The 26765-nt window shown below is 37.6% G+C and overlaps 1 protein-coding gene across 5 annotated transcripts in view; it reads left to right on the top strand.

The window, feature by feature from the left end:
* Positions 1–26765, top strand: part of cadm1b (cell adhesion molecule 1b) — a 169397-nt gene that overhangs the window by 127459 nt on the left and 15173 nt on the right. For 3 of the 5 annotated variants that reach the window (XM_079610960.1, XM_079610958.1, XM_079610961.1), the window contains 4 exons: positions 1894–2052; positions 3733–3829; positions 4794–4966; positions 17504–17557. In XM_079610960.1, coding sequence (XP_079467086.1) covers positions 1894–2052; positions 3733–3829; positions 4794–4966; positions 17504–17557 — 483 coding nt within the window. The remainder of the gene's footprint in view (positions 1–1893; positions 2053–3732; positions 3830–4793; positions 4967–17503; positions 17558–26765) is intronic. The other 2 variants (XM_079610959.1, XM_079610962.1) reach the window with 1 other exon arrangement.

The following is a 26765-nucleotide window of genomic DNA, read 5'->3' as shown; positions in this document are numbered from 1 at the left end:
GGAAATTTACAAAATATCGTCATGGAACATGATCTTTACTTAATATCCTAATGATTTCTGGCATAAAAGAAAAATCAATCATTTTGACCCACACAATGTATTGTTGGCTATTGCCACAAATATACACATGCTACTTGACTGGTTGTGTGATCCAGAGTCACCTATACGTTTCTCAGTAGCAAGGTGGTATCACCACTCCTTAGCTATATTTTTAAGTTGCAAGGTACTGTAGCACTGTTACATTTTCCTTATCAATATTTGAACAATCAAGTTATATTTCAGACAGTTTGCTTACACACTGAATTGTTTGAAGTTTCTCATTTATTAAAACAGTAAAAGGGATTTTTTTAAAACAGAGAACAAAAAGAGTGCTGGATGAAGCAGAATATTTACTTACAATCAGTTGAAGCCAAACCTGCAAATTCATCCTATTGTTTGCCAGCGATGAACAAGCTCTTTATTAAGTTCAACAGCTGCATGTGGAGCTTGTGAATGACTCACTACTGCAGATAAAGACATTTAACAAAATAAAGAGTACTGAAACAGGTAGACGAAAACACTTATAATATCAAAAGTTACCTTGACATTTTTAAAAGGACATTTTGAGAATTGAAATTAGCACTGTGTCATGCACATAAGACAGTCTACTAATACTCTAATGAGAGTTAGTTGCCTTGTAGTTGCAAACAGTGGTAAATGTGATCTCACCCAACCCGATCTTATGAGGTGGCGATTTTGTATTTAATTGTTCAATGTGACTCATATAAAAATTCATGATATTTAGAACAAAAAAGTATGGAGGTCCACCCTTAATACCAACCCTGAACATAACCGTCACTGAGGATATACGAGATAGTACGAAAACGTACAAATGAGAATTTATACAAATTAGCCACCAATTCGCCAAAATGTAAAATAGTTACAAATTGTCATGAGATTGTGTTAGACTGCACCTTAAGTGATGTTTTTGGCATAACTTAGCAGTTAGCATTTCTGCAAATAGTGTGTATGACATGAATTCAAACACCTCTTGAAAAAACATCTCAAACCAGCCGCTGATGATCTTAATTGGTCTCCCAGTCTTGTCAGGCTGGTGTGTTGGTTGATTTAGGACACTTTTCAGCTAGTCAGACTAAGGGTACGTTTACACGACAACGGTATGCTTAAAACGAAGAAGTTTTTCCTTTGAGTTTTCCGCGTACAGACGACACATTGTCAAAACAATCCCCATTCACACGGATCCGCGAAAACGTCTCACAACGCTGTATTCTGCTGCCAGGCCATTAGATGGCGATGAAAAACCTCTAAACACGTAATACTCATGTGCGTGACGTCATCGTCTTTAGAGATTCGCGTTTTTGTTGTTTACACAGAGACCGTTTTAAAAAAGTTTGTGTTTTCAGGCACCCAAAACGACGTTGTCGTGTAAAGGAACATCCAAAACGCATACAAGTTTGTATGTTTTTAGTTGAAAACGTTGTCGTGTAAACAGCACCTAAGAGACCAGCTAAACCTTTATAACACCAGTTTGGAGACCAGTGTAAACCACCGGCAATGCTAACAGTGGAATAGCTAATGTCATCAATAATAAATCAATCAAAGTGGCAAACCCAAAATAAAAAAGCATTTAATTTTCACATGGTAAACGAAAGCTGCCATGCGACCCTGTGTTTTATGCCCTGCCGTGACGTTTGGTTGTCACATGTGGCTCAGAATGTGCCCTATGCACGCTGTATTAAGCATGAATAAATATATGAATGTGAAATTTGTCTGGAGGTGATGGTATCAATCCTCATGACCCTCCTCCCGGTGACACAGTGTTATTATGAGCAGGCCGGGATGGAGGGAGCTCGCTTGTTATGGCTGACATGTCACTCTTGCGGCCGTTCCCAGGTGAGGCGACTGTCGAGGAGTTATACGACAGGATGTTCACTGTCACCAGCCGGCTCAGGCTCACCGTCTCTAAGGAGGACGATGGAGTGGCCGTCATCTGCATCATTGACCACCCAGCCGTGAAGGACTTCCAGGCCCAGAAATACCTGGAAGTGCAGTGTGAGTCATCTTTAGATGAGGAGAAAACTTTCAGCTGCAAAAAAAAGCCTCGGTTTAATCTTCTCACCTGCATGCGGTGGTCAATTAACCTGACGTTGTAATGAACCAAAGAACGTTTGTTACATGATTAGACCATTTATAAAGAAATGAACGCCAGACAATTTAAAATATTCATCCTCATGTCACATTTGGAATTTCTTTTTAAGCATTTTCATGCAGTAATTTGACTGACATTGTAATGAACAAAAGAAGCTTTTGTCACACAATTAGACCATTTATAAGTAAATTAACAGTGAAGCCTCTTTGTTTTACAGGAATAGTTCAATGATTTTTTTCCACCGCCATGCCATTGTGCAACAAAAAAGTAGTATTTTTTTTTTTAATCTTCAAGCAGCTCTTTTCCATAAATTCCACAATTTGTAGTGCCCTCACATCTGTTCAGCTCCAAAAATGAAGATAAAACTAAAAAAGGAACAACCTGAAATTTGTCATTATTAACTGATAATCCTTGTCTCTAGTGAGCTATAACCTGATCACCGAGTTCAGATCAGGGACAAATCATATTTCAGTGAGCCGATTCTTTTCTATAAAGCTGCTTTATTTTTATTTTATTTTTCAGACTGAACAATATGCTCATGAATCTCAGTGACTCTGTGATCTGGTCTGTGTTTACAGCTCAGTGGAGGGGAAGATTATTTGAATAACAGATTAAATGTCTCCTAAAGATATGTGAATTCAGAAGTGGGATATAGTGCATGAACCATATCAATTATACTAATGGTGCTTTTTTAGTGGTGTCAATTTTAGCTGTGGGCACTGAATTGTAAGGAAAAGATTATTTTTTATATATTCCACTGAAGAAATTAAGTAACATTGGGCTGAAAAAAATAAGAAATCAATTGAGTCAATAATAACTGAAATTTGATTTTGGGGTGAACTGTGCCTTAACCCGTGCAAGGTCTAGGCATTTGCTTTAATTAAAACAGACCCTGTCTTGTTATGCGTAAACATGAAATGCTGTCCACCAAATAATGCATTGATTAAGAGCGTTTGCTGCACGCTTTTTTTTTTGTGGCACGGGAAGTCCTGGAAAGGTTAACCTACCCTTTTGTAATCTTGGCAGAATATTAATTTATTCAGATAGCTGACTGCTCAGGGTGACCTTTGAGAAGAAAAGGCAGGAGGGATCAGCTCAACTGTAACAGCTTGACATTTTGACTAACATAGATAAAAGAGAAAAAGGGGGAAAAAAAACATTTTACAGTACTGTTAAATTGACTGTTTAAATTCATAGGAGTGTCATCTTTCCTCACACGCTTTACCCAGGCTATAAAAATCTCGTACTGACATGTTCGCACTCTTTTAGGCTCACTGGCTTGACTTAATATAGTGTAACGTGAACAATGAAGCCCAGAAGAGCAGCTAAGATCTGCAGCCTTCATTATACAGGCGTTTGTATCAAGCATGAATACATAATACATATGAATGTATAAATGTGAGTGTGCAAATGATGTCCAAACCTGCCGGGGATGTTTTCTAATCAGACTGAGAGGCGGGTATGTGGCCATAGAATGATAATTAGAAAGATAGATACAATAGTTTCAAGGGTACCGAGCAGAATCAATGTACTGCAGTGCAACTGGAAATGAGTGCGTTTGTGTCTTTATGTTCATTGCACAGATAAACCAGAAGTGAAGATTGTAGTGGAATTCCCAGATGGTTTGACCAGAGAAGGAGAAAATCTTGAGCTGACGTGCAATGCTAAAGGAAAACCGCAGTGAGTCCAACACAGGGCCCTCGGGCCACTTTACTCATTTCGTATGTATTTGTTTGGTTGCTTTATCATGCAGATAAGAATTGATGATGACAAGAATAACTTGGATATATAGACAGGCATGCAAATAGGTATGTGGTTTGGTAGTGATATTTCATACTTATGTTGTATTTATAAAATCTCCTGTTTCTAATAGATAGACATACAGACAGATAGATAGACAGATAGATAGACAGATAGATAGATAGATAGATAGATAGATAGATAGATAGATAGATAGATAGATAGATAGATAGATAGATAGATAGATAGATAGATAGATAGATAGATAGATAGATAGATAGATAGATAGATAGATAGATAGATAGACAGATAGATAGATAGATAGACAGATAGATAGACAGATAGATAGATAGATAGATAGATAGATAGATAGATAGATAGATAGATAGATAGATAGATAGATAGATAGATGGATGGATGGATGGATGGATGGATGGATGGATGGATGGATGGATGGATGGATGGATGGATGGATGGATGGATGGATGGATGGATGGATGGATGGATGGATGGACGGACGGACGGACGGACGGACGGACGGATGGATGGAGTGCAACATGTACCTAGATAAACATCTTTGTTGATACCGGAACAACATACCGATCAACCAATCAGATTTGAGGGACAAGTTTACAGTTTGTCACCATTTCCCTCTGATTTTAGAGATAACTTGTGGGCAGGGTTAGGTTTAGAGGTGGGGAAAGTGTTAGGACAAATTTTTCAGACAGGGATGGATGGATGGATGGATGGATGGATATATTTGATAGCATCATATGCATTTGTTTGCACCGGTGGTGATTTTACAGCAGTGTTAAAGTTGTCCTGAATAAAGCGCATTATCCTCTCTGCCTCTGTCTGAGCATTTTCACACTGAGCACTAAATGATTACTCTGATGTTTTACAGGCCTCATCAAATTAACTGGCTCAGAGTGGATGATGATTTCCCCTCCCACGCCGTGATTACTGGCTCTGATCTCTTCATCGAAAACCTTAACAAGTCCTACAACGGAACGTATCGCTGTGTGGCATCTAACTTAGTGGGAGAAGCCTACGATGATTACATTCTTTATGTATATGGTATGTACTTGAACTTAATCTGCGTGTGTAAACAACAATCCATAAGAGCAGAGTTTCCCCAGACAGTTCAATTTATAGTCTTAGACAAAATGACACCGTTAACGGTTAGTTTTTAATATCAGTGTAGGTCTTGGCTTAATCTGTGTCTGGACAAGCAGCCCTTGATGTCTCCATGTAATGTTGCGTTTTATCTGAAGTGTTTCAAGTTAAGTTCCACATATATTTCCTGTTTCAAAGCTGCAGCTCTGTATTTAATTCAGTTGTTTGATGTTTTTGTAAGACAGAACCGTTTAACCCTTTATTGCACAATGTTGCCTCTGGGTTTTCTTCACTTGTTGCCAATAAAATGGGTAATAATGAATAGACGATTTAAGATAAACCAGTAAAAACTTTTTCTTTTTGGTCATACAACATATGTTTCTAATGCACCCATGGAGAGGACACATTTTTGCTCTGGAAAACTGCCTTCATTAAAGCATTTTATTGATTTTTTTTTTTTCAAAAATATGATTAATATTTCTTAGTGAGTAGGCTTTATTTTAAAACATTTAGAGCTATATAAATAATTTGTATGTTTTGAAGAATTGCTTGAATATGTCTGCTGCCCCGAAGCAACACCGTGCGACAGTGGAATGGATATGAATGTAGAGAATATGGATCCACTATATTGTAGTTATTATTTTAGGGTGTTTTTGTTTTATGGGAGTATCAACCTTTTTAGCATTTAAATGAAAATTTTCACACACAAAAAATTACACTTTATTTTTGAGCCCAATTCTCACTATTAACTAGTTGCTTATTAGCACTCATATTATTAGGATATGACCATATTCTACATCCCTTAATCCTACCCAACTATTATTACTAACTATTAATGAGCAGTAATTGGTAGTTATTGAGGCAAAATTCATAGTTCATAGTGAAAATTGGACCCTAATCTAAAGTGTGACCAAAAAATATTTTCATAATTTGATTTAATAGTTTTGTTCTTCACAGTTAAAAAAAAAAAAAAAAATTAGGACTGCGACATAAAAAATAAATAAGTCACTCAGAAATATTCAAAAATATTTAAATGAGTAAAAACCTGTCTTTGAATAATTTCATTGAAGTGTTGCAAAGCATACCTAAAAAGAAGCCGCCCCGTCCCAAATTATTTTTCACAATTTGTGTTTGATTTTACTAATTAGGTCCATTTTATGCTAGACAAGTGAATCAAACATGTCTTTTTCAACATTGTTTTCATAACGCATGCAATAGAGGGTTCATACGCTTGAGAGTTTTTCATAGTAGGCTACTAGTCTTATTAACACAGGAAGTGCATTGTGTTTAGCGCATGTTTAATCCTTAACAAGGGCTGACAGCTGGATTTTTCAAAAGCCCAGGCAATAATTGCAATGACAGTGGCACTTGAAGCCTGGGATTTAACAAAGCTTTGCTTTGCTATAGACGAATTGAAGTGTTGTTATTGTTTAAAGCAGGTTGTGTTCAGGAGCGCTAACAGTCTGCCAGCTGCAGCTATTACGGGCTGTCCTGTTGAGCTAAAGATATTAGCCTGAAGAGATGGAAGAGGGCTCCTCGTCATTGAGGCGTTTGTCACCGCGGTTATTGGTCTCTGATAATGCTGATATCAGAGGCAGGTGTTTGGGAATGATGTCATCAGCGTCCCATCTGCAGATAGGAGAGTTTTGCGTGCATCTCATGCCTGGAAGCGGTTCCACTTCCAGCTCAGCTCGATGTCTGTCACCTCTACCTGAGCGAGCACCACCTGCTGATTACACCACTTCCTCTCTTCTCACGGGCTCCAGCATTTTGGTTCTGTTTGCGCCACGTAGGCGTCTCAGATAAGAGATTTATTGCTGTCTGGCTTCATATAAGTGGCCGTTTTTAGTTATAATCTCCCAAGCATTGTGTAATATGTGTGCAAGGACTGTGTGCAAATTATGTTCAGCCATAAAAAAAAAAAAAAAACGTATTATGATGGAAATTATATGCATTTGTAGTGTTACCCCGAGAGTTGCTTTCTCTCTTTAGTACGGCCCAAATCGCTTATGCTTTGCAGTAAATAAAATCATTGTCTTGCAGTGCATTTCTAAATCAATTTACGCTGCAATTGTCGAGCATGCCCTACCTCAGAGGACTTCAACAAGTGGAAAGACCTCTTGTAGCTTGATAATCCTGGGCACACTATACTTCCACAGCCTGTCAGAGTTACTTTTAATGCTTCTCCTGAGGGGATGGCTGCTTTGCTTTTGCTACAGAGCATTTCCTTTTACTGCCACAGTAAAGCAACGACTTGTGTTGAGCAAATGCTTACAGCTCCGAAGTATTTTGCTTCCTCTAGTCATTCGGGTTTTTTTTTTTTTTTTTTTTTTTCATGAAACACCGAACAGGTTGTAGCATATGCTCATTTCCTAAAATCACAGATAGTGTGTAGTTGTCACAGCGGTTGCAGGAAGGCAAACACAGACGAAGATAAGAAATCCAAAATGACAGGTTTAATGGTAATTCTGGCAAACAGACGATCAGGAAGCAACACACTAACCAAGACGGTGAACAGACAAGAAGAAAAGGAAGAACTTATATAGGAACACAAACTAGGTAACGAGCAACAGCTGAACAGAATGAACTCGTAATGAGGTGATCATGGTAACGAAGAAATGGCGGGAATACAAAAGGAAGGCATGTGTGACGTGAAACTGACGTAACTGACAGTAGTCTGATACTAGAGAAACACTGTGCATGCCAAGACAATGGCAGCAGTGTAACGGTTTCTCCATTTACACCATTACTGCATTCCCTCACAAAGGGGCTGTTTTGATGTAGTATCAAATGTTTTTGAAGGCTAATATGAATTTGCAAAGAGACAGATACATGTCACAACTTGATAAGCTTGTAGCATAGATGCCGAGAGTGAAAACACATCCTGTGTTACCGAAGCCTCTGGCACGTATAGGGCTCGGTTAATTTGCTAGACTGAGACATTCACTTTATTTGTTTTCTAAGTTGGAATTGGAATTGGATGGAAACAACAAAAGGCATTATAATAATAAAAATAGGCAGGGTATTATTTTTGTCTGATAAGAAATAAAAAATATATTTTATTGATTTACTGAATGTTTTAGAAAGCCCTTTCTCAAAACTCAAAACCAATTTTGAATGGTCGTCTATGTAAACTGTACAAAATGAAACTCCATAGAACTTTTATTTCTACCTGATCTGACCTTTTAAAATGAGTTTCATTGGTATAACCTGATGTAGTCTTTAGTAGAAGTATTTTTTAACATGATTAAACCCAGTTCATTTAGATGTTTTGACATATCTAATATCACAGTGCATTATCTTGATATTACCTTGATTATCACATTTCTCTATTTTCCGCTACTCCACTTTATAACCTTTGTTCCTGAATTTCTAGTCCAAATTCAGACAAAGGGAAATAATATTGGCCTGCAAATCTAGTTTAAAAGCTTTGTGATATACAGCTAAAGTCAACTCCAGTTCAAGAAAAGGACGGAAGTAATATCTTCTCATTGGTAAATGTGATGTAACTGCACTGCTCCAGGGGATGTCTATGCCATGACTTTATAAGTATTTTACAGGGTGAAGAGCTACAGGGTTAAAATCCAACTTGATCCCGGTTCTAATGGTTGGTGGGTGGCTCAGGCCCGGAAACATCTGCACTGTGAATTGGAAGACCCAGGCTTAAGTCCTTCCAGAGCCATTTTGTTAGCTATTGTGCCCTTGAGCAAGACACTTAACCTCCTTTCTACAGGTTCACCCTTTGACTGCCCCGCATCTCTGTTTGTGATTCAAGAGCACAGATATACAGTGAAAAGAAGTGTGCATATTAGGTACAGTAAACAAGAAGAAAGTTGAAAGAAACTTAAAGCAATATTCCCTGCACATTACCAGCTTTTATGAACATTGCTGAATATTCCTCTACGGAGACCTATAGCAATACCTTCTGCCAGTCCTAAAACACTATCACTAGAAGTCGATTGTCCCAGTTCTTTAAACTAGGTCACATAGGGTTTTTTTTCTTTTTCGGATGAGCTTTTAACTGGAAGAGGACATTGAGTAGTCTTATTCTGCCTAGCTATAGCAAATACTTTCTCCAGTAAATGTTCAGTTCACTTCACGGTCCTTTTCCTTCAGAAAGATATAGGCTAGTTGTAATGATTTTCCAGGTGATTTCGCCCGCAGGATTGGTCCACTCAGCGAAACCTGCTGATCAGGTACTTCTTTAATGCGATTCATGTGCGTTTATCAGCGTTTATCATTTATCATTATAATGAAGTTGTGTCAATTATCTGGAGATTTGGCAGTTAGGAATATGCGTCACTGAAGGAATCGGCACGTCATATTGAATGCTCAAGGTCTCCAGCCTTGTCATTGAATTCATGCTCCATTCTTTTGTATCATTCTGTATAGCCTACTGTACGTTTGGCTTCATTATCCATACTTGAGTCCCTGTATCTTGCAAATCCATCAGTGACTCATTACTCATTATTGACAGAAAACAATATGCAAAGTGAAAGTATTTATAAAGCTATAGAGGTTTGAATGTGTTAATATGAGCTCTTAATTACATCTGAGGTATCTTATGTACCTAAAGCGTGCTAAAATGCAACAAAAATAGCTAAATATACGTTGGTGCTCACAGGAGAATTGATTTCCCCCACTAATCATGGCATCCAGATTAATTAGCGTGTATCTATTAACACTGTCTGCATTTTTTAAGTATAGCATTCACAGTGGAATAATGCTTGCAGGTGTAGTTCAGGCAGTGCATTTAATTTGTTGCTGAAGCTAATCAATCTAGTCCAGCTAATTGCATGTTTGCTTGTTACTCTGTCTCTAGTTTGAAATGGTGCTGTTCACCTGTTGTGAATTGCCAGTCAGTGGATTATGATAAGAAATGCTTTAGTGACTCAAACCAGAAGGGTATGTTCCTGGATCAACATCTTTATCAATGGCTGTGATTCATTGTTTATATTATATTATATTATATTATATTATATTATATTATATTATATTATATTATATTATATTATATTATATTATATTATATTATATTATAACATTTACTTGCGCATCTCCGGGCAACACACAGCAGTGGAGTTTCTGGATGAATCAGAATTTTGAACAAATCATTTGAGTAAATAATTTAAGAACTCATGAATACAACCATTTGGTTAATTCCTGAATGAATCCGTTATCTTGAACAAATTGGTTGAGTGAATGAGTCAGTGACTCACTCATTAAGTCATGTATTTGGCGTCCCTGTGTGAGACAATCTGTTTGAATTAATTAGTTGAATGAATGATTCAATGACTTGATAAAACAGTCACTTGTCGCCACCTACTGGCGTATGAATGTATGCTTGTATCATAATGTTATAAAAAATATAAATCTATCCTAATAATATGCATTTAATATTCATTTAAAACTAAAACCGCCACAAGCTAATATTTACCCATGGCTGTTTTTCAAATGTACTTAACAGATTCTGAAGTTTCCCAGTCATTGACTTTTACTAAAATTGTGTTATTTACAATCCCCTGTTGTTAAAAATTGTTTAGATAAAACCAGTTTTAAAAAATACTTTCAGTATAAGTGCCAGCTGGTCAAATGTACCTATATAATGCCTTTTTTTTCCGCGCTATCATTTTCGCACCGGTTATGTTTTAACGTTCTGTTACTAGGCAACGCCTTTCACTGAGATAGCGGTAATCAGTTTTAGTCTCAATGGATAATATTACACCACCCAAATATGTATTTATTTCCTTCTAATGTCCGTTGTCTTTGCAGGCTGCTTTAGCCTATGTTTAGTGATTAGTGTAGCCTGCTTAAAATAAACATAAACATAAAACAACAGGACAATCATTTCATAGACAACTCTAGACATGCATTTGTGAAGACAGTGACATAATAATTTTTTTAGCCATATCAAAACAGTAGTTATGTGCATGGGTATATTTTACCTTCTGGCAGGTTTAAGAATACCCCGCCCCCTGGCGGTAGTGTTAATATTATTATATTCGTAATATAATAATATTAGTTTTATTCATTGTTAATTGTATCTAATTTATGACCATTTGTCGTTTACATGGTTCATGTTCATAATAGCATAAAAATTCCGGCTATTGGTATATGTTTTTTTTTTTTTTTTTCAATACACACCTGACAGACTCTAATATGTGTGTTTAAACCTTTAAACCTGCAACCTGTGTTTCCACTTACATCTATGTTGGCAGTGCTGTTATTTACCACTCCTTTTAACCAACATTTCTCCCAGTGGGAATTGTGTGTGTTTCAATTAGTCACTTGATGTTCTGTGCGAAGGCCTGTTGAGAGAGAATACGTATCGACACAGACCATGTCCAGCATTAACCTCCATATTCAGGCTCCTTTGGGAGATGTTCGCTCTGCCAAACCCATGTAACATCCACTCTTGTTAAAACACAAATATAGACTCCGAGTCACAGCTTGCCACATACAATCTTATCTGTTTTTCCTTGACTGTCTCTCACTTCTGAATGACTAGATACTGTAATGTTTGATACAAAGCCAAAGTTTCTGTCAAGACTGCTAATACGCAGTATAAAATCTGTGTACTGTATATTTGACAATATGTGACCCTGGATCACAAAACCAGTCACATGTCGCATGCCAATAGCCAACAATATGGGTCAAAATTATCGATTTTTCTTTTATGCCAAAATCATTGATATTAAATAAAGATCATGTTCCATGAAGATATTTTGTAAATTTCCTACCATAAATATATAAAACATTTATTTTTGTGAGTGAATTCAGCACAATCGTGAAAGTTAATGGACAACTTTAAAGGCGATTTTCTTAATGTTTAGATATTTTTTTTTCACCCTTAGATTCCAGATCTTCAAATAGTTGTATCTCAGCCAAATATTGTCCTATCCTAACAAACCACACATCAATGGAATTTATTCAGCTGAAAATGAACCATGTGACTGTTTTGTGGTCCAGGGTCACATATTAGACAGCATTTCAGCCTCTTTAATTTCTGCAGTGACAGTATAATACATTTGACATTGCCAATAGCACTGATACACCACACTAAGGGAGCCATTGTTGTATGTTTAAGTTTTTTCATACTTTAGCATAGATCATTTATCATGCACTCTAAGGTTTTACATTTTCCTGGGTCAGGGACCACAAGGAGAGCTGTTTAACATTTCATATAAACGTCATATAACGTTTTACATAATTTTTGAAATAATTATAAAATTATTTTTTTACTGGTGATCAGTGTATTTTTCTCTCTTTCTAAATTCTGTCATCATTTACTCATTCTCATGTCATCCCAAACCTATATAACTTTTACTTCTGTAGAGCACAAACCAGGTTGTTTTTGTTTGTTTGTTTTGTCCATATAATGAAAACCAGTGGAGTCCAGTGTTGTTGTTGAACAAAATCTTCAAAAAAAAAATCTTATTTGTTCCACACAGGTTTGAAGTTTCTTCTTGTTATTATTCTTTTTTTCTTCCCTAAAAATGTATTTGTGTTAAAAAAAGAAATGATAAATAAAGACCAAATTTATTAGGATGGTCTCAAATCCTCAGGTGCTATAATAGGCAAATTAACTCTTTCACAAATAACTTCTGAACCATAATGAATTATTGTCCTTCATTCATAGTTACTGAAAAGATCCCCAAATATTTAAAATACTATCTGAAGGCCTGGAGCTCTCATCTCCCAAAACATCTAAAAAAATGTTTATATAGGTGCTATGTTTATATATATTAGACCACATATTTGAGGTCTAAAAAACTACACTCTCACCAAATACAATAAATAAAACAAATCTTAAAACTACATTCCGTAAGACAATTAAAATGATAGTTTGCTCCTCCGCCATTGACGCTCGCTGTGTGAAATGCTGCCAGTATCTTGTGTGGTAGAAACAAGCGGAGTGATACAAATTGTGAAACGGTTTCCATGTGACATTAGTAAAATATCGCATGGCTGGAAAAAGCCTCTCAGCCAATTAGATTCGAGATCCAGAACTCACTGTTGTGTATATACTGTCCCAGATCAGGTAGGTGCTGAAAGTCACACCTGTAATTTATTGGGGATGTGTCAGTCCCTGTGTATGTAATTAAGAAAGGTTATTGTCATCAAAAGTATCACAATAATTGCAGTAGTATCTTGGTGTGATCTTTTCACCATAAATAACACAAAAGAAAGGCAGGTCTCCCTGACTCATGCCGGCTCAGCTCAAATCTGGACCATTACCCAGAGATTCAACACATTCAGCATTGCTAAGAGACTATGGAACAGAGCCAGTGGGTTTTACGAGGACACATCTCGCAAAGTGTTGTCAGGGCAATCCCGCTCGCGATAAGTACTCGTATCGTCCATTTTCTCACCGCGTGATTGGAATTTCATATTTCTGTCCTTCACATACAAATGGAAATATTGCACGTCCAAACACATTCGCATCTCGCCGCTCATAACGGCGAGCCAGGAGTCACCCAGCCTGCAAATTGCCCATGGAAAATTCTTGTTTGCTTGACTATTATGCATGCCACATCCTATTCAGACCTTTGTGTTGGCAGTATCCCCTGCATGCACAATTTCAGCCACGGGACTATGACATTTCCAAAACCCGTCTGCGATCGGTCACGGCGCGCACAATCCCTGAAATATTTTCATCAGGCGAAGCGTCTCCCAGCATCTACATTCAGAGACATTATCCTGTCCTTGATGTTTTATCATTAGTTGGGAAGTGTTTGGGCTCCTACTGAGATCTTTTGATGGAGCACAGACAATAAAGTGATGGAGACAGCCAGCCAATTTTGCCTGCTGCGACTGTTCCCCAGCAAGGCGCCTGAGTATCTGTGTTAAAAAGTGGAATGATAGTCACATTGCACACCCACAGTACAATAGCGCGGACACATTTGCCAGCGGCCTATTATTCCGCTGATTGTGCGAAGGCTGTATCCAATATGACTGTGTGTTTATTAATAAATGATTCTCGTAATGTAATTTTCTCTTTCTCCCGTTTCCGTACTCGCCGCGTGATGGGAAATCTCTCTGAAGGTTTTGAATCATGTTGAGTGCTTTTAGTAGGGCGCAGAACCGCTGGGCCGCTTTGGTTCACACTGCACGTAAATCCTGCTTTTCAGATGCAAACTAAAGAACTGACCATCCAGGCTGTCACTTTGCAAGGAATGAAATCTGATCTGTTTGTTTGGGCCGTGTAGGTAAATATCTGGCATGTCTACATCAGTTGCTGCAGCAATGATGTAAGCGTCAGCAAGATGCCATGATACTTTTCTCATGCAACATCTGAGAGCAGCTGTCAGCACGGAAAGAGAGGATGGAAAACTGGAAATTTTGCCTCATGCTCACGTACATCGCGTTATCTCACCGCAGTGCTCAAATCACGAGGCACATTCATGCAAATACTGCATCCAAAACTGCTGGTTTATTCGCTCATTCGTTGTACAGTGTATTCGGACACAGCTGGAGACAATATTGCGCATTTTGTGTGATGTTACACACGCGTTCGGAAAATGACGATCAAACACATTCCAAAGAGAAAAAAAAAGTCTGATTTTAATCGGATTTGATGTGGTTGGGATCACTTTGTAAACATCGGCTTTCGTGAGGGGTATTTTTCACTGTTCTGTCTACAAACAACACAGCTAAACGGATTGGAGTCATATATGCCAAAACATCGGATTTTTGCTGCCTGTCTGAACAAAGCCTTTGGCAAAGTGTGTTTTGTTTAATCACACGGCTTGTGTTGGCCAGTGTCATGCCCATTTTATACAGTATCATTGCTTGAACGTCTAATTCTATATTACTTAAGCAATCCTATTATATTGTTACAGGAAGTAAGCTCATCATTTCAATTCAAGTCATTTTCTTTAGATTTTTCTTACATTAGCTAGCTATAGCTAGCCAAATTGCCTTCAGCTGTTTCAATAACAGTGTTTTGTAGGACAATGCTCCACCGTCAAGACATGCAATTTCATGTCAAATCAAAATGACAGGCCTTTTCCGTTTCAATCAAGGACATGTATGAGCTATTGTCTCTCTTAGGCCCCCTTTACATACGGATAGTATTTGGATATTCTTTAGTGGTCTGCATTTACACCTGGCAGCCATGTGATGTTATGCTCTTTGAATAGGTGAACCTGGACCACAAAACCAGTCGTAAGTTGCACGGGTATATTTGTGGCAATAGCCAATACAATACATTGTATGGGTCAAAATTATCGATTTTTCTTTTATGCCATAAATCATTAGGATATTAAGTAAAGATCATGATCCATGAAGATATCTTGTAAATTTCCTACCTTAAATATATCAAAAATGTATTTTTGTGAGTGGATGCAGCACAATCAGCCCGGTCTCACCCCAAAACGTCATATACTGACGGGTCTTGACCATACGTCAACATACAACGAAAAGGGTACCCCTATAACGTCAATATGAGACGCAGACATAAGCGCACCAGCAGCGCCTCCTAGCGGTACCCTAACGCATACCTAAACCCAACCATACCCGAATCGTCACACATGGACGTTAAAGGGTACCCTTTTCGTCGTATGTTGCCGTATGGTCAAGACCCGTCAGTATGTGACGTTTTGGGGTGAGACTGTTAGCACAATCGCCAACCGAAATGAACAACTTTAAAGGCGATTTTGCACCCTCAGATTCCAGATTTTCAAATAGTTGTATCTTGGCCTTAATGGCCTAATATTGTCCTATCCAAACCACACATCAATGGAAAGCTTGTTTATGCGGCTTTCAGGTGATGTATAAATCTCAATTTAAAAAATATATAATTTGTTCCAGGGTCACATATAGTATTGCCATTATTTCAATAAATTTCAAGTGTGCAAAACGGAAAACGTGATCAGTGGTTGCACAACCTAAACATGTACCATCATTTACCAAATTTTAAAGACACTAATGGATAAAACATTTTGTGATTTTGACAAGGTTAAAAAAGTAAAAACCCTGTCCATTTTTGTGGGGAATTTCTTTTTATAAATGATTAAACATATACACTGCTTTTCAAAAAAAAATTAAGGAATTAATAATTCTGCAATGATGCTATAGAATCTAGATTGATCACATGTGACACTGAAAATTCAGCTTTGTCATCACAGGAATAAATTACATTTAAAAAAGAAAAATGTTTAAATAGAAAGAGATTTTAAATTGTAATAATATGTCACAATATTAGTGCTTTTAGTGTATTTTTGATCAAATAAATGCTTTAGCACATAAAAAACATAAAAAAATGCTTACTGACCCCAAACGTTTGTGTATTACTGAACATTATATATCTATATAATTATTTTTTCATTAAATTACATCATTCATAATGCTTCATTGGATTGTAGTCCATTCCCTAAAGCCATTACAATCTTATGCCTTTCCGTTTTCAAATACACTCTTTTTTTTTAGAATTAGCTTCAAGTTTATAATGTTGTGATTCATCTCGAAGCTGGTTGGTTTGGTTCTCGTCTTTGAACTCTATGATGAAGTTTAAAAAAAGAAATCCCCATGGGGAAAAAAAAAAATGAATGGAAAAAAATATTTCCAGAACTAAGATGGCTTAATAACTGGGCAGGCACTGTTGCTCTCTATTGCATTTCTCTATAAACGTTCCCACAGCCAAAGGATGCTAATAAGGCTTAGAAGTGAGGAAAATGGGAGACAATAAAGTTTTGAATTGCCCCTGCTAGGATTTAGAAAGAGAAGCAGGGTATTGTTCATTAAATTGAGCCGATCACAAGACCTGATAAAAGAACAGCATGTTGGAAAATGATGTACAAATCATTTAATCAAAATGACAGATATTGATCTGTTATATGTAGAGTACAGTTTACATAGATGGAAAACAAGACGAAAATACAGATTAAAGGCCCACTGAAGTGCCTTGGAACGCGCAGCTTTGTTTTTATGCATTGACGTAATTTCCACTGAAACAGGAAGCTAAGGGACATATTTAATGGCTCCTCCCCCTTTTCAAATAACCAATAGCGTTTCGTTTACCTCACAGACTGCAAGTCGTACCTGACAGCACCATGGAAGCGAATCCGAGCGCTGATGATACGTTAGATTCTAGAGAGCATTTGATTGGACAGATGTGATGAGAAGCTGAAGCATTCATGGAGATGTCATAAAAATCGGTGATTCATTTTAGCGGAAGTTAGAGACCAAGTTTCTCCTAAATGCTAATTTTCTCATTGTTTTGGAACACACCAGCTTATTCATAACCTTAAGGCTAACATATTCATATAAAAGCTAAAAAACTTTAAAAGTGTGTCTATTAAATGTGTTCTGGTAGCATCCGATTGAGATTTAATGACCGTTGTCAATCCCATGTGTAAAGGGGGTCTTGGTTAAGAGATGTTTCTCTTTCTTTCAGATATCGCTATCATACTAACATGCAGTCTTTCCATGAATGCTTTTGTGACTTCTCTCCTTCATTTAATACCTCTTATGTGTGTTTTCATTTTCTCCATCTAGATGTTCTCACCACAACCCCCCCACCCACCACTACCACCATCAACGCTTTCCAAGGTACAGTATCCCATCTGAGCTGCAGGGTTCTCACTCCATCTCACCCTGTCCTGCTGTGCGTGTGCATTCACGTGTACAGTGTGTGTGTGTGTGAGAGTCTAAGTACGCTGCTGATGCATGTTACTATCCGTGAGCTAAAAAAGACAGCGGGAAGAGGGTAAAGGGCAGGGGCTCGTGCTGAGGCGGGTGGGTCGCCCTAATAAGATCTGGACGCAGATAGTGGACTCGGTGGCTTTGCGGTGCCTCGCCGGCATTGTCACTTGTCAGGTTGTGCTTGTCAAATCCTTTTCTGTCACTCGCCTGATCTTTCACCGTAGAGATTCATTTTGGAGCGGAAATCTTATCAGGATCTTGCCGTGTCCGTGCCTCAGATTACGATTACAAATATCCTCGGCCTTCCATAAGAATGACATCAACACATCCTTGAAATGCTCTGATGGGATATATCCACAGTGATGTATTGTGTGTTTTTTTTACTTTATAAATGTTGTTGTCAGTTGTCATTATCAATTTTCCAATAGCGGTTTTCTTGAGTGCCCAGTGAACCAATCCATGTTCATTAACATGCAAGGGGAAGCTCAGGACTATGGAAAATATAAATCAATAGCTGGTACACTCTTAAAAAGTAAAGATTCCAATAAGAGGTTTTCGCAGGAGTGCCTAGAAGAACCATTTTGGGTTCTCCAAAGAACCTTTCAGTGAACAGTTCTTAAAGAACTATTTTCTGTTAGTTAAAGAATCTTTTGTGGAATGGAAAGGTTCCATGGATTTGAACTGTTCTTCATGGAACCGTAGATGCCAATAAAGAACATTTATTATAATTGCTATATAGAAATGTAATTTTGACAGTGAAGACTTTTATATTGTTAAGAAAGATTTCTATTTCAAATAAATGCGGTTCTTTTGAACTTTCTATTCATCAAATAATCCTGAAAAAAATGCCACATACTGTAAATATGAAGCAGCACAGATGTTTTCAACATTGATAATAATAAGAAATGTTTATTGAGCAGTAAATCAGCATATTAGTATGATTTCTGAATGATCATGTGACACCGAAGACTGGAGTAATGATGCTGAAAATTCAATTTTCAAAATAAATTACATATGAAATTATATGAAAATATTTAAAAAATGGTAATTATATTCCACAATATTATACAGTTTTACTGTATTTTTGACATATATATTGACAGTGATTTATCATGATTTTTTTTCTTTCATAAATGTTGTTGTCAGTTGTCATCAATTTTCCAATAGCTGTTTTATTCTGATCTTACTGAGGTTTTCTTGAGCGCTTTAAAATACTTTATGAACCAATCCATGTTTATTAACATGCAAAGGAAAGCTCGGGACTAGAAATCCCAGCAAATAAATCAATGGCAGGTAATTGGTGCTATATAGAAATGTAATACATTTTTGATGAGCTAGCAAAGAGTGAGAAAGGATAGGGTGCACTACTATCAAAAAAAATCAATTAAGCCATAACGTCTTGCTGAAACGCTCAGTAGCTTTAGGGGGTGACATTTAGAGATGATTGCCATTTATAACACAAAATAAATGGCTAAATGGAAGCACCGATAGTGGCACCTTTAACAGATGCTGCACTTTCTCCTCTTTTGTAAAATCATCATGCACGGCGAGTGGAAGCGTGATAGCGTCGGCCTTTCAGAGGAATCATCTATGCTCAGGACTTTTCTGTGATCATCAGGCTGAACTAAGTCTTGTCTGGTTTTCTCTCGGAAGAGCCGTTCTCTTGTGTTTCTTCCCGGGCCTAACTTCTCCGCATGCAGAGTAAGCATGTACGAATTTTATTGGTGTAACCGTCTTAACCTCGGATTACCGTTCGAGCAGAACTTGCTTTCAAGCAGACACGACGGGTAATCCACTCACGTTGAGAACAGGGGAACTCGAGGGACCTGCTAGCCATCTGAAACAGTCACAGTGTTTTATCTGATATTCGGTCTGGTCTTTAGGGCCCGTGGACGGCTACGGATGACGGAACGTGACCCTGGGTCCTGCGCGTTTAGTCTGTGGGTTTGAGGGGTCGGGTCGGGGGGATTGGCGCTGCTGTGGATCAGAGATTAATATTGATGGGTGCATGTAAGTGCCAAGCAGGGCAAAAAAAGTGCATGCAGAACAACCCCTCACAGCATTGTGTTATCAGTATTGTATATGTTATATGTATTATGTAATCATGGTATCATTTACACTGCATAAATGCAGCATATGTTTACTCAGGTTTATTTTTGGGGCCTTTTGTAGCTTTTATTTATAGGACAGTAGAGGCTGGAAAGTGACGGAGCAGCCTGATCTCATAAAACATCCGTGTTTATACAAACTTTTTGCATGTTTGCATAGACAATAAAGACATATTGGCAGAATCTTAAACATAAGTATTTGGAAAAATAACAGATATTGTGTTTATATTATTAAATATATTTGTTATAGTTGAAATGTGCGTATAAAAATATATACATTCATATTTTATTCAGCAAGAGACATTAAATTGATCAAAGTGACAATAAAGAGAAATTTGCTCTTCATCGAAATATCTTGAGAAAAATCTATTGTTTTTCACAAAAATATTAAGCAGCACAGGTGTTTTTAACATTAATTAAAATAAGAAATGTTTCTTGAGCAGCAAATCAGCATATTAGAATGATTTCTGAAGCATCATGTTACACTGCAGACTTATGAGCAATGATGCTGAAAATTCAGCTTTGCATCCCAGGAATAAATTACATTTTAAAATATATTCAAATAGAAAACAGGTATTTTAAATTGTAATAATATTTCACAATATCCAAAATGTGGATTATCACATAAATGCACACAAATAAGAAAACAATTTTTTAAATGGTATCGACCCCAATCTTTTGATTGGTAGTGTGCATTTTACTATTATAAATCAATTTGTTTAAGTTCCTAACCTCACCCATACTCTTAACTACTTCTCAACAAATATAGAGAACATGTAGATACAGTTCAAATGTTTTGGTACAATATTCTTTTTAAATATAATAAGAGAGCACAAAGTATTAACTCTTGGAATATAATGCACAAATACTGTAAAATAGATCACATTTATGAGCATTTTATGCTTTTAAATCTAATATAAAAGGTTTGTAAACTGCCCAAAATAACCATCAGGGGTTCTATTTCACCTTGTTCATGACATCACTTTTTGTGGGAGGGGCTCTGAAGATTTGTAATGCACCACTGACCAGGCCTGCAAGTTTAGTCTAGTATGAGGGGTCGGCTCAGCATTATTTGATTTCGAGGGGATTGGATCTGCCATGGATCAGTGATTAATATTGATAGGAGCAAGTGAGTGCCAAGCTGGTTTCCGTGAAAGGGCAAAAAGTGTACCATCCAACTGGATATATGGATGCCCTGCTGGGTATTGATGAAATATAAAACAATGCGGACAGCAGAGCTCTAGATCAGGTGCACCGCAAGGCGGGTCCATATTTTATAAGATGTGTCAAGGTAGAGATTTTTTTTTTTTTTTTAGAAAACTGCTACAATAGATGTGAATGCACATACACATCCGCATCTGATGTTTTTCTCCTCTCGTTATCCATTATCGCCACCTCAAAATTCCCTGTCCTAGAAATCTCCTCCATGAATCTCCCAAACAATCCAATTAAGACCGCAACGTGGAGACAGGCAGCCGGACGCATCCGATTGTTGACTCAGTCACTTTTAGTAGCTTTGGGAGTTTTTTTTGTTGCAGTGGGACTACATAGACATTTAAAGGTTACCAGATTTGCTTTAAAACCCTTTGAACAGACAAAAGATGATGTGTCGTTGCTCCGTATGTAGACATCAGCAATGCTTTCCTATATAATGAGTTCCTCCTCAGAAATTTTTCAAGGCCTATCCAATATGTCCTGACTGAGCTCAGTGTGCCTGCAGGTAAAGCGGAGGGTGCTGGGCTCATGGATCTGTCTGCTGAGCGTCATTTATGCAGCTCTGCGTGGGAATGATGGAGTTGCTGCCGGCCAAACAACACACGGAAGACTTTGTGTATCATTAGTCTTAAAACAAGCTCTACAGCTTTGGCTGTGATTTAATTTGTCATCAGGAATGTACTGCGTTCCTTCCCACCTTACGAACACAGTGCCAGGGAGGGCTAATTTTAGACCTTTCTTACTGTTTGTTGACTTGAGGCAGACGTCTTGTTTTCTAGCATTGTTGTCAGCGCATTTATAATATGCAAACTTTTGGCTCCTTGGCTGATTTAAAGGGGTCGTTCACTCAAACACGAAAATGTTATCATCACTTACTCATCCTCAAGTTGTTCCAAACCTGCATGAGTTTCGTTCTTCCGCTGAACAAAAAAGAAGATATTTTAAAGATTGTTGGCAATCAAACAGTTGACGGTAGCCATTGACTTCCATAGTAAGAAAAATAAATACTATGGAAGTCAATGGCTACCTCAACTGGTTACCAACATTCTTTAAAATATCTTCTTTTGTGTTCAGCAGAAGAACGAAACTCATGCAGGTTTGGAACAACAAGAGGATGAGTAAATTATGACAAAATTTTCATTTTTGGGGTGAACTATCCCTTTAAGCCCAAATGCACACTATTCAGTTTTGGCCTCAATTTTGGAGTCTGAGACAAACTCTGTTTTTTGTAAAATGATGGCAGAATAGGCAGTCTTTAATCTTTTAGTGTGATGGATAAATAAATTCCTGAATTGTTGAATTGTAGGGCAGGCTATCAATCCAGATTTTTAGATTCACAAGCTCTCAATTCAGTTTAAAATTAGATTCTGGTTCATCGTGTGCATATTTCAGTTATAATCAATTATAATGAATCTTGTTTGCTTACATGTGAAAAAAGTTTTCAGCTAATGTTTTAAATTAATTTTAATTAAACTTTTAATTAATATTACTTTCTAAAAACTGACAACAGGGCCCAAACTATTCAGTTCAACTGCTGTAATTTAACAGGTATAAGAATAAGCAGAATCAAATTAACTCATTGAACTTACAGGTAAACAATAAATTGCAACAGTTCAAATTAATATTATGCATTTAATTAAAATATTCCATCACTGAAAGTAACCATCACTCGATTTCCATTTACTTATCATTCTGATGGATTCAGTGAGTTAACTCATTGAAAGATTTATTAGACATATTCAAGCAGTAACTTCTACGCAGAAGTGTCATGGGTCTTTTTGAAGGATCCAATCAATAATTTGTTCGACTACACTTGCACTGTATGTTCTGATTCACTTAAAAGAGTAAAATGCTCATGAACTGGACTACACTGGAAAAGCACTAATAAATAGATTGCATTGCGATTACCTGCAATGAATCTTGGCACACTATGAAGTTCTGGCCATGTAATGAAGCACCAATAGGAGTACAGCAATTGATAATGTGTGTGAGAGAGAAATAGACGTTGAGCTTCTGTAGCTTCTCAATATGATATTTCATTTAAATGTCTTGTTATTTGTCACCCCCTTCAAAATGGATTGTTTCATCAAGCACTGACAAGACTTCGACATTAGCGCAATGGCTCGCTTGAGAAGTGTCAGAATTTGACTCAGTTGATGATGTAAAACGCCCAGTCAACCCTGTCAATTGTGACCAAAGTCCTAAGTCTGACATAAAAGACTGTTGATGTCGCACGGTCTGCTTTGGCTTCTACCCAAGATCTCACCAGGCTCATATCGTACAGTCTGACAAGCAACAATCGCAAAGGATAGAAAAAAGTCGCACAGTGTGCACTTGGCTTTAGACAAGACCGAGTCTATTAAAGGATTTAGTTTTTTTTGTAAAGAAATACACAGCGGTGGCTCATTATCAGGCGTCATTCATTGTAACAGCATGGTGTCACACAGTAAGCTTCACAGTACCCACATTGAGTAAATCACTGTGAATTCCCACAGATGCAGTTGTACTAATCAGATGTGAAAACAGTGTGCCAGATGTTGCCTTTGGTCACCCCATATGAGCTCCTCAGAGAAGTTTCCTCTGTTGATTTTTAGAGAACAAAGAACAGCATCAAATGTGAAAAATGCCACAAACCGTGCAGCCTCTTTCACTGCCGAATCCACTGAGATTACTGCACGTGGAGTGACGTTTAAAAACCCTTCGTTTGTATTTTACACTCCTGCTCTCGTTAAATTATACATGTAGATGTTTAATTTTATAGTTTGCTATAAAAAATAGCAAACTACCACACACTACTCTTTCTGTTTCTACTGTGCGTGTATATATATATATATATTTTATGCAGCATAATATATACATCTTATACCCAGATGATACATACCCAGATCAGATGATCTACGGTTTGTCAAAATGTACAGTATACATCAGATGGAAATAACCATATTTATACCTGAGATTATACCTGGACACACTGTAAAAAAAAAAGTTTCTGCCTTAAATTCTTAAGTACAATCAACTAGGATGTTATTTCAACTAAGTCATTTCAACTTAAATTACATTAAACTGACTTAAAATTAGTTCAAATTAGTTGAATCTTTTATAACTTGTCTATATATCCATCTATCCATCCATCCATCCACCCATCCATCCATCCATCCATCCATCCATCCATCCATCCATCCATCCATCCATCCATCCATCCATCCATCCATCCATCCATCCATCCATCCATCCATCCATCCATCCATCCATCCATCCATCCATCCATCCATCCATCCATCCATCCATCCATCCATCCATCCATCCATCCATCCATCCATCCATCCATCCATCCTTCCTTCCTTCCTTCCTTCCTTCCTTCCTTCCAAATATTTGTTGTTTGGCTGATGTCACAAATCCAATCAATTCCTGATGAATAAAAGATAGTCCTTGGAAAAAAACTTTTTTTGGTTGCACATCCTTTTTCACTCTATGGAAGGAGGACTATGGAAGGAGGTTGCAACGTGTTTTATGTTGTGATGCTGTACCACGCTACTGTTTGAAACATATTTTGTTGTATAATTCATACCATTTCACATTCTATATAGCGCAGCATGCAGTAAGCTAGAATTAGATTTCAAACATTCCTGTGTTTCTAGGTTCATATTGAGCTGCGAGATTGGGCTGGAAGTCCAGGCAGCCGAGCAGACCACCAAGCTCATCTCGCCCCCCCATCCCCCTACCATAAACCTTTATACACTGCTGTTTGAGAAGGCGCCTCGTGTTGTTTGTTGTTTCGTTGCATCTGTGGCCTTTGCCCAGTCTGTGCTTCTTGTTTGTCCTGTTTATTTTCATCTCATCTTTTTTTTTTTTTTTGCACACTTTTTCCTCCTACCTGCGTCTTGCCTACTCTGCCCTCCTCATGAGCCCAGACAGCCCAGCGCGCTCAGAACCGCATACATCTGAGCCGGCTCTGCGCTCCTGCGGCTCCTGCTCTTTCATGTCCGCTCTCATAGCCCACATTAATATCACAGTCTACTGTCATGCTGCACTCATACATGTGCGAGAATGTCACTTTGCTTAAACATGCTGGGATGAAAGCCCCGCGAATCAATTCATTACGGGAAGCTGACTTTTTCAGTGGGGGAAATAATGAGTTAGCGAACTGCCATCGGGGGCTGATGAGAAGACGTTATTCACGATCGTGCTGCAGTGCGTTCCTAGGGGGGAAAGGGCCACCTCGAATGCATTTGCATGATCGTGTCGTGAAATACTTTGAGTTTGTTGTGTACGGGGAAGATTAGTGATAATCACGTGTCTTGTAATTTCCCTTCATGCACAATGGCGAGCTGTAAGAGGCTGCATTTAGAATTTGCAGGCTTCAGTGAGTTTTAGGCCTTTTATTATCATCTGAATATATATACATAAACCAATGTTGAATGTGGTAGTGAAAATTCTGAATTGAAGTATTGGCATCTTTTGAGTCCGTAAATGTGTTTCTGTCATGACAACTCTCTGAGTGTTTGGAGCAAGTACTGCCAATACATACATGAAATGCTGCTGTGAGTAAGACAAGCTATTTCTGTACAATATACTGTAGCATACATGAATTACCCATAGCAGATCTATACAGGTGGAGCTGGGGAAGGTGGAGGGTTTCTGGAAGCGCTGCAACTGCTAACAGAAAATGCTAACCAAGTATTTGAAGGTTTAGCAGCGAGCTCATTGGCTACTAATACAGCAGGAACCAATCAGCTGTGCTCTATAGAGAATGATGTGATTGCAAGCAGATTGAGCTATCAGCCTGCGCCATCTAGAGTTTCATGACAGAACTTTATATATTTGACATCAATTGCTACAATATGTTAAATTGGAATGACAGGAATACATAAAAACCAATAAATAACAAATCAAACATGTGACCAAACATAACCATCATTAATGTAATAATTCTTACTGGCATGCTGTTTTGCTCAAAGATTAGAGTTCTAGGATAAATGTGTTATGGAAAAAATATATATGTATATGAAAAACAACAAGTATAATATGTACATGTGTGTGGTGTATATATAATTTCCAGATATAATAATATTATGTGTCTTTCCATGTTTCATCTATAGAAGAATGTCTAATTGTTTAAAAAAGACAATTTCATTTATTCATATAACAATATAACACACAGATATGTATAAAACAGATGAACATTTTCAATTTCTTTGCTCTGTTATTCTAGCACAGTAATGTTTTGTGCTATTCATTGAAGCCTCTGCATACTACGTTTTAATTGAGGTTTATTTTCCGGTGTCAAACAGCACATCTTCCTTTTAGTTTTGTCACTGGTATGCGAGACATTTAGCCTTTCATTCTCACAGTTTATGCTTTCACACCCCAAGTGCACTTTTCTCTTTTTTGATAAGTGTTTTATTTTCCATCCCTAACTGTGTAGCCTAGCAACAGGCAGTAAGCAACAGTTCAAGGCCTAAATATGTTTTTCTATGGAGGAGGAGCAAATGCCACGGTGAAGAACACTTAGTAATTTAAACATCTCAGGAACCAAACATCTTTTGCAATACCTACCTCCACAATTTGTTTATTTCATTTTCCAGAAAGCCCCAGGACTCAACGAGCGCTCGATTCAGAGAGGCTTTTGTCCTGATGTGTTTAATACTTACACAAACTTGGAGTTTTTCTTTTTCTTTTTCTTCTTCTTCTTTTTCCCCAGAGAGACCAATCACCTGGGCTCTGAGGACACCAGCTTCAACCAGTCAGATAGATCAAATCCCCAGTGCTCTTACAAAACCCAATTCTGGGAC

This window comes from Phoxinus phoxinus (assembly GCF_949152265.1).
Source record: "Phoxinus phoxinus genome assembly, chromosome: 4".
Taxonomy (NCBI): Eukaryota; Metazoa; Chordata; class Actinopteri; order Cypriniformes; family Leuciscidae; genus Phoxinus; species Phoxinus phoxinus.
The sequence above is the reverse complement of the archived record's forward strand: the minus strand, read 5'-3'. Positions and strand labels throughout refer to the sequence as shown.